Here is an 18239-nt window from a genome sequence, read left to right as displayed (position 1 = left end):
GGTGGCTGGGCTGATGGTGATGGCTGGGAGGGGCTGGGAGTGGAGCTGGGGAAGGGGGCGTGGGAGGGGCGGCACCCTGGGGTCTGCAGCTCTGATTCCCTTCCAGGGACCCTCCCCAAGCCCTCCATCTGGGCCAACCCCGGCCCCCTGGTCGCCATGGGAAGCCCTGTGACCCTCTGGTGCCAGGGGTCTCTGCAGGCTGAGGTCTATCATATGTATAAAGAGGGCAGCCCTCAGCCCTGGGTAGTGCAGGCCCAGCAGGACTCCAGACACAAGACCAGCTTCTCCATGATCAAGTCCATGAGCTCCCACGACTCCGGGCAGTACTGGTGTGTGTATCAGACCCGGCTCGGCCCCTCCCAGCCCAGTGATCCCCTGACTCTGGTGGTGACAGGTAAGGGGTGTCCCCTGCCTAGAGAGGTTCCAGGTCACAGAAGGAAGCCAAGTGGGGTGCACGGGGCAGCAGCCACGCACCCTAAATGGCTCTGCCCTCTCCTGCAGGGATGTTCGCGGCACCCAATCTGTCAGCCCAGCCAAGCCCCGTGGTGGCGTCAGGAGGGAATGTGTCCCTCTCCTGTGGCTCACATAGGGTGGGCACTGCCCATCTGCTGAAGGAGGGCAGAGCCAGCCCCCTGCATAGCCCAGAAGCCAGGTTCTCCCGTGGGGCTGGGGTGTGGCAGGCCACCTTCCTCCTGGGCCCCGTGGACAGCACCCACGGGGGCATCTACAGGTTCTACCGCGCTGACACCAACTACCCCCAATTGTGGTCCCTGCCCAGCAATTCCCTGGAGCTCCAGGTCACAGGTGAGGGGCCCAGTGCCCAGGGAGCCTGGGTGGTTCGGGGATTTGGGAACTCTGACCCTGTGGGGGCAGTGAACAGCTGCAGACCCCTGCCGGCTGTGGGCTCATGGCTGAGCCTGCACTCCTCGCCCCACCCCCTCTCAGGGCTGCACAGGGAGTCCTCCCTCTCGGCCCTGCCGGCCTCACTGCTGCTCCCGGGACAGAGCCTGACCCTGCGGTGTCGCTGTGAGCCCAGCTGTGACAGATACGCACTGACCAGGCCCGAGGGGGACATGCCCCCCCAGCACCTTGCCGGGCAGCCCAGCCCCGATTTCCTCCTGGGCCCCGTGAGCGGCTCCCACGGGGGCTGGTACAGGTGCTACGGTGGACGCCAGGGCCCCTACGCATGGTCGGCCCCCAGCGCCCCCCTGGACGTGCTGGTTGCAGGTGGGGAGCCCCTGCCCACCACGTCCTGTCTGCCCCAGGCTAGGCCCGGGGTTGTGCCCTGGGGACACGCACCCCAGGAGACCCATGCTGCCCTGAGGGGAGGGAGGGGCTGCTCCTTCCACACTCTGTCCTCTCTCCCAGGAATGTACAGGAACCCTCCCTGCAGGCCCAGCCGGGGCCCTCGCTGCCCAGGGTAGCAATGTTGGCCCTGCGCTGTGGCTCCCAGGAGGCGATGGACACCTTTCTCCTGCACAGGGAGGGCTTGGGTGCCCCTCCCCAGCATCTGCGTGTCCCAGGCCAGGAAATAGCTGCTCAGGCCACGTTCATGCTGGGTCCTGTGACCTCAGCCCACAGAGGGACCTACAGGTGCTATAGTGCCCACAGCACTGACCCCTACCTGTGGTCATGGCCCAGTGACCCCCTGCAGGTCGAGGTGTCAGGTGAGGGCCCCAGCCCTCCCGGTCATCCTGGTCAGTGCAGGGCTGTCCCCAGGAGAGGGCTGGCCTGGGGGAGGGACCTGGGGGTGGTCACCAGGGAGTGGGTAACAGCAGAAGACTCCAAACACAGGGACCAAGTCACCCTCTGTGGCACTGGGGGCTGGATGGTTCTGCTGGTAGGGGTCCTCCCCCTGAGCCTGAATGGTCAGGCTGAGGCAGAGGGGGTGCTGGGCCCAGCCTGGGAGAGGAGGCAGCAGGCTGAGTGGGGAGCATGGCAGCCCCAGGCCTCACCGCCTGTCCCCACCCCAGGAGGCCCTGAGGGTCAGCCGCTCACAACCATGGAGCCCGCCCCACTGAGCGGAGAGTGGGGTGCTGTCCTAGGAGGAGGGGCTCCGCTGTGCCTGACCTTGAGGTGCGGAGGCCTCTCTCTGCACCTGCTTCTCCACTCACCCGAGGAGGAGCAGCCTGGAGCACCTGGGGAGGGGGCACACCCTGGGGAGCTCCTCCTGCCAGCAGCTCCCTGGTCTTTTGGGAGTGCGGGCCTTAGGAGCTGCAGTTTGTGGGCTCCAAACCAGGTGTGGAGCTGGCCGCCTGCTGCCCCAGGCTGTGGGCTCACTGAGGAATGGGGAAGGCCTGGGTGGGGACTCCTTCGGGTCCAGGTCCCTGGGGAGAGGGGAGGGGTGGCCGTGTGGGCTGTGAGGTGGTGGCGGCTAAGGGGGTGAATGCAGAGACCCAGCGCGTGCCTGGGGCACAGCAGTGCTCAGTGCACGGTGCTGTTTCCCACTCACAAGGGCACCTGGACGCAGGGGGCGCCCTCCCTGCCCTGCGTCTCAGGTCAGAGAACTGGCAGAGCCGGGCCCAGTTCTGCGATAGTTCTGCACCCTCAGTCCGGGGAGGGGTGGGGACCTGCAGGTGCAATGGCTCCCAAGCCCCGCCCCCTGTGACAACCCTCAGGGAGGTCTGGGCCCCTTATTCTCCTGAAGAGCAGCTCAGTGGAGGAGCAGCAGTGGCACTTTTGTTCCTGTGGGGACTCCTTCCCCCGACCCTGGTTGGGCTCTGATTTCCTGACAAAGTTCCCATCAGCCCAGAGGGAAGGGAAATCTCACTTCCTGGCTTCCTGATCCCTGGGCAGCCTGGCCTGTTTCAGTATGCGCACGTCTGTAGCTGCGTCCCTGCACAGTGCCCACTGTGATGTGTGCTGTCTGTGTCCATGTTCACTATGAGTTGTGTCCCTGAGCTTGTAACTACCGATAGTCACCGAGGTCTACACTGTGACCTGGTTGTTCCAGGTCTACTCACTCAGGAATACTGATTGTGGAACACAGTGGAGCACCACCGCTTAGGAAACACGTGTGTGTGTGCATGTGTGTGTGTGTGTGTCCCATGGTGGCTGTGTCAAGATAATTGTGGGGAGCAAACCGGACTAGACTGAGTTACTGGAATTAAGACTTGTTCTGTACATCTGCTCTCCCACAGTGTGGCGCTGGGAGAGAAGTAAACAGCTTCTACACAGCTGCCTCCAGTTCAGCTAATAAACTGTAGGACTTGCTCCTGATTGGAGGGGAGCAGCGTGCTCGGCGTGTGGGCGGCCGAGTTGGGATTGGCGGAGGAGGACTATAAAGGAGGAGAGAGACGGCATGCACCAGGAACATCTAAGGGGAACATCTAAGGGGAACATCTGAGGGAACACCTGTGCAGCCCCCGAGAAAGCTGGCCGGCGGTGTGCCGCTCCCCTGCGGAAGTGGGGAATGCGGCCAGGGGGAACTGCCCTTCCACGGAGGTGGAAGGGATAGTAGCCAACCCGGGAAGAACCAGCAGCAAACCCGGGGAGGGCCGAGCAGACGAAAGAACAGCGCAGGGTTCTGTGTCGTTCCTCCACGAAGACGGGGAGCAACAATAATGAAGACTTAGTTGACCACAGATAAAGAGGACAGAGCAGCGGGTGCACAGGCTGAGGTGTGGGGGAGAGGAGGCTGCCCTGGACGTTGCCCCTCTGTGTCTCTGACACTCAGGAGCCCCTGATGGCCTCCACCAGCTGTGGGCCCGGGTCCTCAGTGCTGAGTCCATGGGGAGGGTGGGGTCTCCTCCTCCTCACCGTCCCATCCCTGTTCTCAGGAGGACTGGAGCCCAGCAGCCCCTCGCGCCCGCAGCCAGGCTCCCCCACTGGTGAGTGAGCTACAGGCCGGACCCAGGGCTCAGGCTGCTGTAGGGAGGTGGACTCTGGTGAGCCAGCCTAGGTGACCCCTCCGTATACGCCCCCAGCCTCAGCGCCCGAGGACCACACCCTGGAGAACCTCATCCACATAGGCGTGGCGGGCTTGGTCCTGCTGGGCCTCGGGCTTCTGCTGGCAGATGCTTGGTACAGCCACAAGAGGACCCGGGCTGCAGGCCAGCAGTGACCTGGAGAGAGGACAGCCTGGGTCAGAGGCCGCTCCCTGGGGGCGGGGAGGGGGGAGTCGGGTGCACAGTGGAGAACTGTCCCCCCTAGTGTGGGTGCTGGGAGCTGTCTAGGGGCATCAGGGGCTCTTTATTCAGATGTGGACTTCTGCCCTGTGGCTGTGTCCTGTCCCGCCTGGCTCTCCGGTGGGACAGCGCCACCTGCAGGCCGCATGTGGACCCGCACCCGCCTCCTGCCTTGCTCCAGTCTAATGGAGCCTTTTGCTGTGTTTCTGATGAATGCAGTTCCCAGTGCGCATGCGTGAGAATCCGCGTTTCCAGCCAAGAACACGGAGCTTGCGCCAAGTAACAGAAGAAACGAGCGAAATCGGATTTCAGGGTGGGCGAGGTCCATCCCACACGGGACGCTCACGGCCTCTCAGGCCCCGAGGCCTTCCCTGGGCTTGGGACGCCTTGCGTGTGGGGGCTCAGAAGGGTCACACGGGAACCGGTGCCCGGGAGACTGACGGGCGGGTGTCTGGGCACTGCTTAGCGGCCGCTCTGAAACAAGCATGCTTTCTGTGGGGGTGCCGCTAGCCGTCATACGGCCACCCTCCAGGAGCCCCTGTGAGGTCTGTGATGCGGGCTGGGAAGAGACGCCCCAGCTGCCTGCCGGGTGCCGGGGGCTCCTCCGTCAGGGCCCCGCTGTGCACCTCGGGTTCCTGCCGCGTGAAGGCAGTGCTACTTCCTAGTCAGGGTGACGGCACCAAGTACAAGGAGTCCTCCCCTACTTCGATGGATAAAGTCGGCTCCATCGGCCCCACCTGCACCAGGTGTGTCTGCCTCCCAACCGTCCTGGGGCACGTGGCACACTGCCCTCGGTCTCTGCACAGAGCTCAGTCGGGCTCGGTGCTAAGGGGCTAACAGAGAAGCACGTGGATAAGGGGAGGCAGCGTGAGGTGGGCGCCTCCCCTGGGTCGGGGTCCAGCTGAGAACAGAGGGCTTCAAGACGCAGCGACCCTGTTCAGGGCTGGCGGCTTGAATGACTCAATCCAGGCTGCTTGCTCGTGCCTCCTGGCCTCCCGCAGCCCGGGCTGAATCCTGCTCCTGGAACTGTGCCGTCCCCACGCCCCACCCTCTGTCCTGTCCCAAAGCGCGAATCACACTTGTGCAGGCCCTGCGTTAGTGGTTCTGACTGTGCCAGGACTGGGCGCTCCCCCCTTGCCGAGTAGAAAGCTCAGAGTCTGGACTGAGATGTCCCCAGCTTCCAGCCCAGGCTTGCGTGGTCTCAGCTGTGGTACTGAGCGAGTGGCGAGGGTTCTCCAAGCGCCAGCCCCGCCCTCTGAGAGTGCAGAGCAGAGTCGGGCATGGGGAGGGATTCCCGGGGAAGCAGAACTCCAAACTCCATGGAGGCCAAGCAGTGCCTTAGGGACGAGGAGGGACTGGGAGCAGCTTAGTGAGTGGGGGCATTTGGGGGGGATGACAATGGAGCTAGAAGAGTTCATGTGGGGCCGGCACTGTGGCAGTGCAGGTTCAATCCCAGCCTGCAGGGCTGCCATCCCATAGGGGCCAGGGTTGGAGTCCCAGCTGCTCCACATCCGCTCCCGCTCCCTGCTAATGCACCTGGGAGAGCAGCAGAAGGTGGTCCAAGTCCCTGGTCCCTGCACCCGCAGGGGGGATGGGGAGAAGATCCTGGTTCCTGGCCCCAGATAGCCCTGGCTCTGCCCTTTGTGGACACTTGGGGAGTGAACCAGCAGATGGAAGACCTCTCTCTCTCTCTCTCTCTCTCTCTCTCTCTCTCTCCCCCTCTCTCCCCCCTCCCTCCCTCTCTGTAACTCTTTCAAGTAAGTAAATATTCTTTTAATAAAGAAGAGTTAATGTACAACATTGTAATGTACTAAGGGTCATCAGGAAATAACTGAAGTGTGGCCAGGGCTGTGGCTGGTGGAAGGAGCCTGGGCGAGGATGCTTCCAGCCCCTGGGTGGGGGAGAGGGTCAGTTCCTCTTCCTGTGGGCCTGCTGATGGCACAACCCCATGACCACGAGGACCCAGCCTCCCAGCGCCACCCCCTGTATGTGTCCGTCCTGCCAGGCTCTGTGCTGGGGCCGGAGAAGAGATGGCATGACCCCCACCCTCATGGTCCTGCTCTGCCTGGGGGAGACTGGAAGAAGGGGAAGGGAGATCCTGGTCTGGGAGGGACCCCGCCCCCACCCACGCCCACTGCCAGGCCCTGCTCCCTGGAGACCCCAGGCTCAGGAGCCCCGGGGAGGAGAGGACATGCCCAAGGGCAGGGGCAACCCTCTCACGGGGAGCTCTCCTCCAGGGCTGTGTGGGCCCCAGGACCCAAGTGCAGGCAGGTGAGCGTGCCCCCCACTGTGCTGGGTCCCCCCCCCGACCATGGGACAAGGGCCACCCGGGCAGCTGGGGTAGGGACAGCAGCCCTGTCTGGTGAGGAGGGTGTCTGGGAGGATCCTGGCCTGTAATGGGACATGGTTCTGGGACCCAGCCTCTGGTTTCCTTCCAGGGACCCTCCCCAGACACAGCCTCCAGGCTGATCCAGATTCTGTGATCGCCCTGGGGAGGCCTGGGGTCCTGTGGTGTCAGGGGATCCTGGAGTCCCAGAAGGGGCTCTGGGGGGTCATCTAGGAGGCACATCCCTAGAGGGCAGGCCCACCCACCACCCCCCAGCCCTCAACACTGGGTCCAGGGTGAGGGAGATTCCTAGGAGGCTGCGGGCCACATGCAAGAGAAGAGTTTGGGAGTGGGGGGCTACAGGAGAAGCCCCCACCTTCACCTGTCTCCTGTCCTCAGTCTCAGGTTCCTGTGGGGGTTCCAGCCCCCCACCCACAAGTCCCATCTCAGCAGCAAGTAGGTCCCAGGGGCCTCTGCCCAGAGGGTGTTGGTGTCCCCATGAGTGCCCTGAGAGGGTCCTCGCTGACCTACTACTTCCTGTCTCTGTCGCTCCCCGTCTTCGTGGAGGAACGACACAGGACCCTGCGCTGTTCTTTCGTCTGCTCGGCCCTCCCTGGGTTTGCTGCTGGTTCTTCCCGGGTTGGCTACCGTCCCTTCCACCTCCGTGGAAGGGCGGTTCCCCCTGCCACATTCCCCACTTCCGCGGGGGAGCGGCACACCGCCGGCCGGTTTTCTCGGGGGCTGCACAGGTGTCCCCCTTAGATGTTCCCCTTAGATGTTCCTCATGCATGCCGTCTCTCTCCTCCCTTATAGTGCTCCTCCGCCAATCCCAACTCAGCTGCCCACACGCCGAGTACGCTGCTCTCCTCCAATCAGGAGCAGTCCTGCTGTTTATTGGTTGAACTGGAGGCAGCTGTGTAGAAGCTGCTTCTCCCTTCTCAGCGCCATATTGTGGGAGAGCAGATGCATAGAATAAGTCTTAATTCCAGTAACTTAGTCTAGTCTGGGTTGCTCCCCACATGTCTCAGCTCGGCTGTGACCGGGGGAGGCAGCGTCCAGACCCTCAGAGGATTTCAGAATCCTCCAAAGACCCCACCAAGAGGGTCACACATTTTAAGGTGGTCATTCTGGCCACAGCTGTAAAATTGACTGAAGGGTCCAGAGTGGAATCAGGGAACTCCCCCCTGCTGTCTCCTCCCAGCAGAGCCTACAGGGTGAAGCCCCCCAGGGAGTGACATATGCCCAGGTGAACCCCCGCAGACTCCAGAGGGGAGGAGACCTCTCCCTTTTCCACCTGCACAGGGGATTGCCAGGGGGGAAGGACAGGCCAGCAGAAGAGGACGGGCAGGTGCACCATCACCTGGGTCCTGGCCCCCCCAGCACCCTGCCCCCAGCTGTGTAGCTTCCCTCTCACTCTCTGCTCACCAGGCTTCAGCCCCCAAGGCACCCCTGAATGTAACCTATGCCCAGCTGTGTACTCTGACGCCCACACAGTAGGCAGCTGCCAAGCTTCCTTCTGGTCAGAGCCCTGCCTGAGCCCAACAAGTTCACTGCCCTGGATCCCTGCCAGGAAGGACCCCGATCCCTCACTGCATGGAGGGTACAGGAGTTGCCCCTGGGGACCCCTCCTGTACACCAGCAGGAGAGATTCTGGGAACCCTGGGACACACGTGATTCTGTGGCCACAGATAACTCATATCTCTGTTTTGGAAATAAAGCAAGAGGTTTCTCAACCATCAGTGAGAAATCTGAGAAAACAGAAGTGACACCATGTCTGTTTTTTTTAAGATTATTTATTTGAAAATCAGTGTTACACAGAGAGAAAAGGAGAGACAGGGAGAGAGAGAGCGAGAGCGAGAGAGAGAGAGAGAGAGAGAATGGTCTTCCACCTATTGGTTCACTCCACAATAGGCTGCAATGGCCAGTGCTGATCTGATCTGAAGACAGGAGCCAGGAGCTTCTTTCAGGTCTCCCATGAGGGTGCAGGAACCCAAGGACTTGGGCCACCCTCTAATGCTTTTCCAGGCTACCGCAGAGAACTGGATTGGAAGTGGACCAGCCAGGACTCAAACTGGTGCCCATATGGGACGCCAGCACTTCAGGCAGTGGCTTCACCTGCTACGCCACAGCACCAGCTCCAGACCATGTTTTCAGGTGAGTGAGGATGTTAGCATTACATGTGAAACTGTGAAGCTGGGTATTCAAGAATTACCAATGGATACATTAGAAAAGCAAAAAGACCAAAAAATTCAATGAACATAGGGTCAGAACAAAAATTCTTAGAAAGAGGGTCCGGCGCTGTGGCACAGCGGGTTAACACCCTGGCCTGAAGCGCCAGCATCCCATATGGGCACTGATTCTAGTCCTGGCTGCTCCTCTTCCAATCCAGCTCTTTGCTATGCCCTGGGAAAGCAGTAGAAGATGGCCAAAGTCCTTGAGCCCCTGCACCCACGTGGGAGACCTGGAAGAAGCTCCTGGATCCTGGCTTCGGATGGGCGCAGCTCCAACCTTTGCGGCCATCTGGGGAGTGAACCATCGGACTGAAGACCTCTCTGTCTGCCTCTCGTCTCTCTGTGTAACTCTGACTTTCAAATAAATAAATCTTTAAAAAAAAAAACTTCCTTTCCTTTAAAAAAAAAGAATTCTTAGAATACTAAGTTATTCCCCATGAGTGTACACAGAAGGAAATATTATGATAGTGGCAGCTACCTGTGAGGACAAGCAGAACACGACAGAGGAGAAGGTTAACTCTGGGCAGCACAAAAGGCAATCGCTAGCCCCAACCACCAGAACCAGCAAAGAAACCCAGTTGAACCCACTTCCATGGTGAGGGAAGCAGGAGGCAGCACTACAGATCCTACACACGCTTTCAGAACAAATAACACAGCACAAAACAGCACACTGATTTCAGGCCCAATGTTGAGAACTCTGCAGCCTTACAGTATGTGGCATTCATCTTGTGTGCATTAAATCCATCCATGTGTCCTGTAATGGTGGGGATAGGCTCTAGGAACCCTGTGCCGGGTGAGTCTGGTCATGGGACATCAAGGAGTCCCGCACACACCTGCATGATGGCACCTACTTCACTCTGGGCTCTGAACTCTGCCATTCACTCCTGGGCTGGGAACGGCAGAGCTGGCTGCTGTATTCCTATGAGAATATCCACCGGGGGCCGGGCGTCCTCCTGCAGTGGTACAGACCTGCGTATCTAGGACTCTGCACGCAGAAGCCGCGCAGCAACAGAACGATGAGGTCGGCAGCTGTCAGCTTCATTAGAATGTTGGGGGCGCCAGCATACAGGCGACTGTGGCTGACCAAAACGTGCCTGAGACACCTGATGACGCCATGACTCAGGAATCCAACATTCTCCCTCAGTGAAAACACCAGCCTACAAAGTTTTGTGGGAATCCCTCCCACATATTCATGCAGTTAGAAAACACACATACATATGCTGCCCACACATGTCCAAATTTACATACACTGTTCCCAAGGACAGGAAAAAGGAGCGTTTTATCAGGCAAGGAGAAAGTGCTATCAAAACCAGAAACAGAAACTGTTAGATGGGAAAATCCTGAGACGGATACTCTCGTAAACTTAGACTCCCAAGAAAATGCTCACAAAGAATACTCGTTCCTATACGGAGAGGGGAATGCAGGCGTCATGAGCACACCGGTTGGTTGTTGGTGGTGAAGGCAGGCACCGGTCGCTTGATACTAAAGAATCGATGGCGTTCAATACATTATAGGAAGTCACAGCTCATCAGACACAGACAAAGCTGTTTTGTCTGAGAGATTCTGCATCCACCTGACAGTCATCACATCTTCTCTCCAGAATGTCAATGCAAGTACTTTGCCCACTGCCCCCATGCGCAGCCTGTTTCTTGGCATGAGTTGCTGAATTCCTTCTGTATTTTGAGGTGAACCCCTTAACAGCTGTGCGACCTGCGAATATTTTCTCCACACTCTGGGTCTCCCTCTGCTTCTCCTGACTGTTCCTTTGCTGTGAAGCAGGTTTTAATTGAAATTATTCAAATTTTTAAATCTATCATTTATTTATATGAGGCAGAGAGAGAGAGGGGAAGGAATCTTCCTTCTGTGACTCAGCCCCCCAAAAGGCTGCAACAGCGCATGCTCAGCAAGGGGCCTGGAGCTCCATCCTGCTTCCCTCGCAGGTGCCAGGGCCCCAGTCTATGCTGTCTCCTGCTGCCTTCCCAGGCCCATCAGCGGGACGCTGGGTCTGAAGCGAGGCAGCCAGGCCGGAAGCCAGCACTCTGACTGGGATGCCAGAATCACCAGCAGCTGCCCCGCATTTTCCTCCTCCACTCGTGGGATTTTGCTTCTGTTGTCTGTGCTTCTGTGGCCACAGCCAACCAATCACTGCCCAGACGCCGTCACGGGGTTCCCCTCTGTTTTCTAAAAGGAGTTTCATTATCTCAGGTTTCACGTAGTTCCCTTTCACATAATTTAAAATTATTGTGGTAAGACCTAAAGATATTTAAGTGACCCAATATTACTTATACGTGTAATGTTTTGACCCACGCCTGTATGCGGGCCAGAGGGAGCGTATCTAAGTCCTCAAACATGTATTCATCCTTGGTGGCTAACAATAAAAATCCCATGACTTTTGCACACACGGTGAGACAGGGCTGTCATTCTGTCTTCTGCAGATGGAAACAGTTTTCAAAGCACACCGCAGGTCCTCTCCTTCCCCAGTGTGCGTTCTCGATGCCCTTGTAGAAACCAGTAGACTGTAACAGTGACCGTCCGTCTGCGTTCTGCTTTTTCTGTCCCCGTGTGTTTTTATTTGCTGCCATGCTGTGTGGACACCGCAGCTGTGTCATGTGTCTTGAATCAGACTGAGACACCTCGGCTTGGGGCTTTAGTCTCAGGGTGGTTTTAATATTTGCGGCTTTTGTGGTTCCATGTAAATCATGAGTTTTGTTTTACTCCCGGCTGCTGGAGGTCTGGGCTCTGCTAAGTGGAGCTGTGTGGATCTCCCTTGGAGCGCTGACGGGAGTTCGTGTGTGGACCGCGATCCTGAGACCTCTTGGTGACCAGAGAGGGCAGTTTCTGGTTGAGACGTAAGGTTGTCTTTAGGTAAAATGACGTCATCAGCAAAAAGAGGTAGTCTTAGGTAAGATGGCGTCATCAGCCAAGAGAACCGACATGGCTTCTTCCTTCCCAATTCGGACGCTACTGTGGCTTCTTCTCGTCCACCTGCTCTGGTGAGGACTTGCAGGGCCGCGCAGGTAGCAGTCAGGGTTCACGTTTCCTACAAGGACCCGCACTCTTCCTCTACTGAGACAGTGGAAAGCAGCGCGCAGCCCCTCAGTGACGTGTGAGCGCAGCATGTCGGCGTAGGTCTGCGCAGTAGCGTGTCATCATACGCATGCGCAGTCCTGTCTTGTGCGCATGTACAGTCACGTGTCAGGCTGTCCCTGAGGCCAGTGGCGGTGTGCGCCTGCGCAATCCCTTGTCGACGTGCGCCTGCGCAGTCCAGAGTCGGTGTGCATCTGCGCGAGGCCGCCTCAGGTGAGTCCGTGCCCGCCCACACGGGGAAGCTGAGGCTCAGGGCAGAGGGGTGTGTGAGGGGACGCAGTGAGGGCGCCTCCCCCGGGAGTCAGGGCAGGCGGCAGGGAGGGGGCGGCGCAGGTCCTGGGAGGCCTCAGGGCCCCGCAGCGGGGTGGTCGGGTCAGGGGAAGCTGTGGCTGAGGGGCGTGGGAGCGGCGTCCGCGGCGGAGGGGGCGTCCGGGCCTCCCCCGCCCTGGGTCGGGCCCCGGGACCTCCGGGCCGGGCGGGAGCGGGGCTGTGCCCACCTGCGTCCTCCGGAAGTGGCCGGGCTGCGACCCCCCAGGAGGGGCTGAGGGCGGGGACGACCCCACCCCGGGGCGCATCAGCCCACCTGAGGGGCGGCTCCGGGAGGCCCGTGTCCTTGGTGCTGGGTCCTGGCCCTGGGAGAGGAGGGCGGAGCCGGCTGACAGGGCGGGGCGGGGCCCCATCCCTGCAGGGCGCCTGTGCCCCCATCCTGGGGACTGAGGGCCTGGCTGGGTGGGGGCGGTGCCCCTTCCTGTGGGCTGCGGGCGGAACAGCCCTGCGATGCTGGGAGGACCCGGCCTCCGAGCGTCCACACCCGGTGTGTGTCCGTGCAGCGGGCGCTGTGCTGGGGCCGGCGGAGAGGACGCCATGACCCCGCCCTCGTGGTCCTGCTCTGCCTGAGGAGACTGGAAGACTGGGAGGGGAGACCCTGCTCTGGGAGGGACCCCGCCCCTGCCCACAGCCAGGCCCTGCTCCCTGGAGACCCCAGGCTCAGGAGCCCCGGGGAGAAGAGGACGGGCACAGGGGCAGGGGAAACCTCTCACGGGGAGCTCTCCTCCAGGGCTGTGCGGGCCCAGGACCCGAGTGCAGGCAGGTGAGCGTGCCCCCACTGTGCCGGGTCCCCCCCGACCATGGGACAAGGGCCACCCCGGGCAGCTGGGGTGGGGACAGCAGCCCTGTCTGGTGAGGAGGGCGTCTGGGAGGGTCCTGGCCTGCGAGGGGACGTGGTCCTGGGACCCAGCCTCTGGTTGCCTTCCAGGGACCCTCCCCAGACCCAGCCTTCGGGCTGAGCCAGGCTCTGTGATCGCCCTGGGCAGGCCTGGGGCCCTGTGGTGTTGGGGACCCTGGAGGCCCAGGAGTGCCGTCTGCATAGAGAGGGAATCCCAGAGCCCTGGGACAGAGCGATGCCCCTGGAGCCCGGAAACAAGGCCACGTTCCCCACCCTCTCATGGCTGAGGTGTACGCGGGGCGCTATCGCTGTGTCTGCCTCAGCGCTGCTGGCTGCTCAGAGCCCAGTGCCGCCCTGGAGCTGGGGTGACAGTGAGGAAGCCACACCTGAGCAGGAGCTGGGTAGGTCACGGGGACGCTGAGAGGAGGGTAGATGGGAATTGGGTGCGGGGCCTGGGCTCCTGGGCCAGACACCCAGAGTGAGGGCGGTGGGACTGCAGGGCAGGAGGGAGAAGGGTGTGGGCGGAGCCAGTGTGCAGCCCCGCCCCTCTTCCCTCCTGACCCAGCAGGGCCCTTGGTGGTCCCTGCAGAGGGTCTGACGGGGTCACACAGGGACTCGGGGTCTGCCCAGCACCCTGCCCGGCAGCCCCGGGCCAGGCTCCCACAGGGGCCGCAGTAGATGCAGCACTGGCTAGGCCCCACCCAGGACGGGCCTCACTCACACCCCTGAGGCTCAGTGGGTCTCTAGACCAGGTCAGAGACTGCTCGGGCGCAGCGGGCACAGGCCATGGTGCAGTATGGGCCCTGGACCGGCTGCTGTGGGGAGAAGCTCGCCAGGCTGTGGGTGCTGCGTGGCCTGGCCCCTATGGGGCTCCCCTGGTGACCCAGCAGCACAGGGCAGCCCGACAGGGTGATGTGGAGGCGGCTCATCAGAGGGCCATTCTGAGCTGCGTCGTGAGACATGGGGGCCTGGAAGTACAGAGTCCGGGGCAGGGCTGGGGTCTCTTCATCCTCACGTCCTGTCCCTGTTCTCAGGAGGACCGGAGCCCAGCATCCCCTCGCACCCCCAGCCAGGCTCCCCCACTGGTGAGTGAGCTAAAGGCCTGACCCAGGGCTCAGGCAGCTGTGGGGAGGTGGGGTCCCGGGTGACTGAGGCTGGCCGGCCTCGGACACCCCTCCATGCACGCCCCAGCCCCAGCACCCAGGACCACACCCTGGAGAACCTCATCCACATGGGCGTGGCGGGCTTGGTCCTGCTGGGCCTCGGGCTTCTGCTGGCGGAGGCTTGGTACAGCCAGAGAAGGACCCGAGCCGCAGGCCAGCGATGACCTGGAGAGAGGACAGCGCTGGGTCAGAGAGTCTGTGCCCCGGGGGAGGGGGGAGGCTGGGCATGCAAGGTGAGAAGCCCCGGGAAGCGGGCGGAGCTCACCTGGGGTTGCAGGAATCCTGCTCATGGGCAAGGACCCGGGTGGGCCGTTGTCTGTGCTGCTTTCCTGGGCTCCCACAAGCATTCTGAGAAGGGGTCCCGGCCTCCCGCAGCCCTGCCCACTGCCCTGCAGGCTCCCGTGCGGTTCTGTGCTGTTCCTCTCCAGGGACCACACACAGCTCAGTGGCCTTGAGTGTCCACAGGAGCCCATCTAGAGGGTGGTGACGCCAGGATTCACTCCCCTTGACCTTTAGCAATTGTGCCAGGACATGGGCGGGACACCAGTCACTCAAGATGGATTCAAAATTGCACTCACAAGAGGAAGCGATGACACGTGGGCTATGATGCGGGAGGTCACAGTTAATGGATCCGGGCCAGCACTGTGGCGTTATGCATAAAAGCTGCCGATTGAGGTGCCGGCATCCCCTGTGGGTACCAGTTCGAGTCGTGGCTGCTCCACTTCTGATCCAGCTCTCTGCCATGGCCTTGGAAAGCAGCAGAAGATGGCCCAAGTGCTTAGGCCCCTGCATCCATCTGGGGGACTCAGAAGAAGCACCTGGCTCCTGGCTGGGGATCAGCCAAGCTCTGGCTGTGAGGGCCCATTGGGACTGAACCAGCAGATGGATACCTCTCTCAATCCTTCTCTCTGTAACTCTGACTTTCAAATAAGTATTTTAAAAAACTTGTGGCTCATCAAACTCTAAGGTAAAATCCAAGATGAACGTGGGACTCCGCCTTCCGAGAGGACCACACAGAAGTGAAAGACTGAAAGTGTGTGCAGGGTTTCTTCAGGCACAGAAAGTTCAAGGTCATCTGGATTTCTCAGTGCACAACTAACATAAACCCTGCAACACGGTTGGCTCTGGTGGATGGCAGCACCCGGTGTACTGGAAGAGTGCGGATGCCTGCCCGGCTTCCTCTGATGGCTGATTACTCTGCAAGTCTGCATTTCCCACACAGTTCAGTGAGGCGGGGTTAAGTGTGTGTCTGGATGCTTCTCCCGAGTTTCCAGTTAAGGGGCTGGGGACTCCACCCCACCACAGCATAGCTTAGGGAGTAAAGCCAACACCTGCAGCACCGGCATCTCTATGGCCTCCAGTTTGAATCTCGGCTGCTCCACTTCAGATCCAGCTCCCTGCTAATGTGCCTGGGAAAGCAGTAGAATATGACCCAAATGCTTGGGTCCCTGCACCCACGTGGGAGACCCAGAAGAAGCTCCCGGCTTCTGGCTTCATCCTGAGAGTGAGCCAGCAGGTGGGAAATCTGTCGCTGTCTCTCCTCTGTGTGTCTCTCCCTCTCAAATAAATCAGTCTCTGAAAAGTTTTTTTAAACATTCCTAGAAGGAAATACCTGGGTAAATGTGACCTCAGACTTCATCACAGCATCTTAGCTGTTGGCAAAAGTACAAGGAACAAACAAGAAAGTGGCTGAATTGATCGACCCCAAAACTTCAGAACTCTGTGCACCATGGACAGCTCTCAAGGAACAGAAAGACAAGGAACACATGTGTCGCTCCCCCACTCATGGAGGAACGACTCCGGAGTCTGTGCTGTTCTCTTTGCCCGGCCCTTCCCGGGTTTGCTGCTGCTCCCCCCCACCCAGCCTCCGCGGAGGGGTGGCACCCCCACCACTTCCCCCGCTTCCGCAGAGGAGCGGCACACCGCCGGCCGGCTCTCTCAGGGGTTCCTCAGATGTTCCTCCTGCATGTTGTCTCTCTCCTCCTTTATAGTCCTCTTCCACCAATCCCAACTCTGCTGGCGTTCTCTCCCCACGTGCTGAGCATGCTGCTCTCCTCCAATCAGGGGCAGGATCAGCTCCTGCAGCTTGTTAGTCGAATTGGTGAGGCAGCTGTGTGGAAGTTGTCCACTCCCTCTCAGCACCATATTGTGGGAGATCAGGTGCATAGAGTTGTCTCAGTAGTTTCAGTACTTATTTGTCCATAGTCTCAGTACTTATTTGTCTCCCGGGTGACAGGCCCTGCAATGATACAGGAGACAGGCCCTGCTCCCCACACACATGGTGTAAAGATCTGGAAGCTGCAACAAAAAAGCAAGGGTGCAAGACACACAGCACAAGGGAAGGGAAGTGAAAATAATGCCACAGAGAGGCACCCCCACGCCCACCACACTGGTCACTTCTGGAAGACAAAGCAGGCAGAGTGTGGTCAGGGTGTGGGGAAATCGCAGCCCTGAGACGCGGCTGGAATGTGCAGGGTTCGGCCACTGCGGCAAGAGGCTCGTAGTTCCTCAAAGCAGCAGACTCAGCCTTGGCACAGCACAGAACAACCCACCCCCTGCACGGAGTCAGGCGCTCCCTTTGACCCACATCCTGGCAAGGGTCAGGGTCAGGCGCAGCGCTTGCCAGTGTGCTGAGTGCAGGCTCCATGGAGCGTTACCACCTGAGGGCCAGGGGGAAGCTCTGACAATCCATCCAGGGACTGTGCACACAATCCAAACTTGGCAGGGCGGGTACAGGAGCCGTATGTGCACCGGGGATGGGGGCTCGGGGAGGTGGGTCCCTGGCTCTGTGGGAACTCTGCTGAGCCCCAGGAAGCTGTGAAGTGAGGATGCATGTGGCAGGGGGTGCAGCCACACACAAAGGTCACACATAGCACTGTTCCCAGAAACACCCAGGGCTGGGAGTCCACAGAGCCCTGGGGCTGGGCGGGGCTGGCGGGGCTGGCCTCTGCATGGTATGGAGCTTCCTCCTGGGGTGAGGCCGGAGGTGGTCCTAGCATTTCTGGGACTTTACCGTGAACCGCACTGCATGCACGCTTTGCCAGCTCCTGTTTCTGGGAGGGGGACTTCCTCTCTACCTGATGCAGGCTAAGGAAAGGACAGATGCCTGCGGGTGCCTTTGCACCCGAGGCTGTGACGAGCTCTGTGCATTCTCTCGTGGGGCCCCACCCCAGTGCAGGCATCTGAGAGCCTGCCCTCTGCCCTCCACCCCCAAACATGGCTGAGGATGGCGTCTTCCATTCTGTCTGGAACGGGGGACCACTTCTGATTCACCTCTGGGGACGGCGGGCGCTCCTAGGACTTCTGAGGAGGGGTGCCTACCAGAACGGTGCTGTCCCCACGTCTGAATCTGGAAGGGACACTGCAGGATCCTGAGACCGGAGTGCTGCGGCCACGGCCACCCAGACAGGGGAGGTCTTGGGCATCCCCCCACCACAGAGATGCTGGGGGCGACATCACCTGTTCAGGTCGCTCAGGAAGCGGCACCCCCATGTCATCCAGGAGCACAGAGCCCAGGTGCTCAGATCAGGGGAGGAGAGGCCACGGGGGGCTCAGGACACAGGGGCAAGGGACCCCAGCCCCACGTGGAGTGTGGTTCCACACGAGCCCAGTCTCCCTCTCCAAATGAGAAACCTGGCACAGGGTGTGTGGCTAGGGACCCTGGCTGGCCTGGGCCAGGACACCTCCATAATCTCTGTTGCTGGGGGAGCTCGGGTTCTCTGCCCCAGTGGCCACCCTCCTGAAGCCCCTCACTGGGCCCCGGGCTGGCCGCCCCCAGCAGGACCCCACCCCAAGGCCCCTGTCCCCTTTGCGGTTCCTCCTGCACCTGACACAGCCACAGCGGGGCTGCAGCTCAGCCACAGCTCTGCAGCGTCTGCCTTCTTCATTCACTCCCATCAGCATCGAGAGGCCTGGAAGATTCCATCACCTCCCCACAGGATCCAGCCTCCTCCCACCCCCTCACCACCCCAGCACCCATATGTGCACTCAACAGCTGAGGAAGGGGAAGTCCCTGCCTCAGGCCGCCCGGGAGAACCAGAACCCTAACTGGGCAGCTCCTGGGCACCGCCCATGAGGGGCCACCCTGGGTGGGGCGGGAGTGGGGGAGGGAGGCCGGGCAGGCACAGCACAGGGGGCAGC

At 60.6% G+C, this 18239-nt stretch overlaps 1 protein-coding gene across 1 annotated transcript; it reads left to right on the top strand.

Annotated features, from left to right (window-relative positions):
• The first annotated feature begins 935 nt into the window (after positions 1 to 935).
• On the top strand, positions 936 to 5847 carry LOC138846403 (uncharacterized). Its single transcript, XM_070061997.1, has 3 exons — positions 936 to 3830; positions 3927 to 4084; positions 4347 to 5847. Exon 1 carries the CDS (start codon positions 1427 to 1429, stop codon positions 2384 to 2386), a length of 960 nt encoding a protein of 319 aa, XP_069918098.1. The 5' UTR covers positions 936 to 1426; the 3' UTR covers positions 2387 to 3830; positions 3927 to 4084; positions 4347 to 5847.
• Positions 5848 to 18239: the final 12392 nt, after the last annotated feature.

Source organism: Oryctolagus cuniculus, chromosome 18, assembly GCF_964237555.1.
Source record: "Oryctolagus cuniculus chromosome 18, mOryCun1.1, whole genome shotgun sequence".
NCBI lineage: Eukaryota > Metazoa > Chordata > Mammalia > Lagomorpha > Leporidae > Oryctolagus > Oryctolagus cuniculus.
This window is presented reverse-complemented; position numbering and strand designations above follow the sequence as displayed.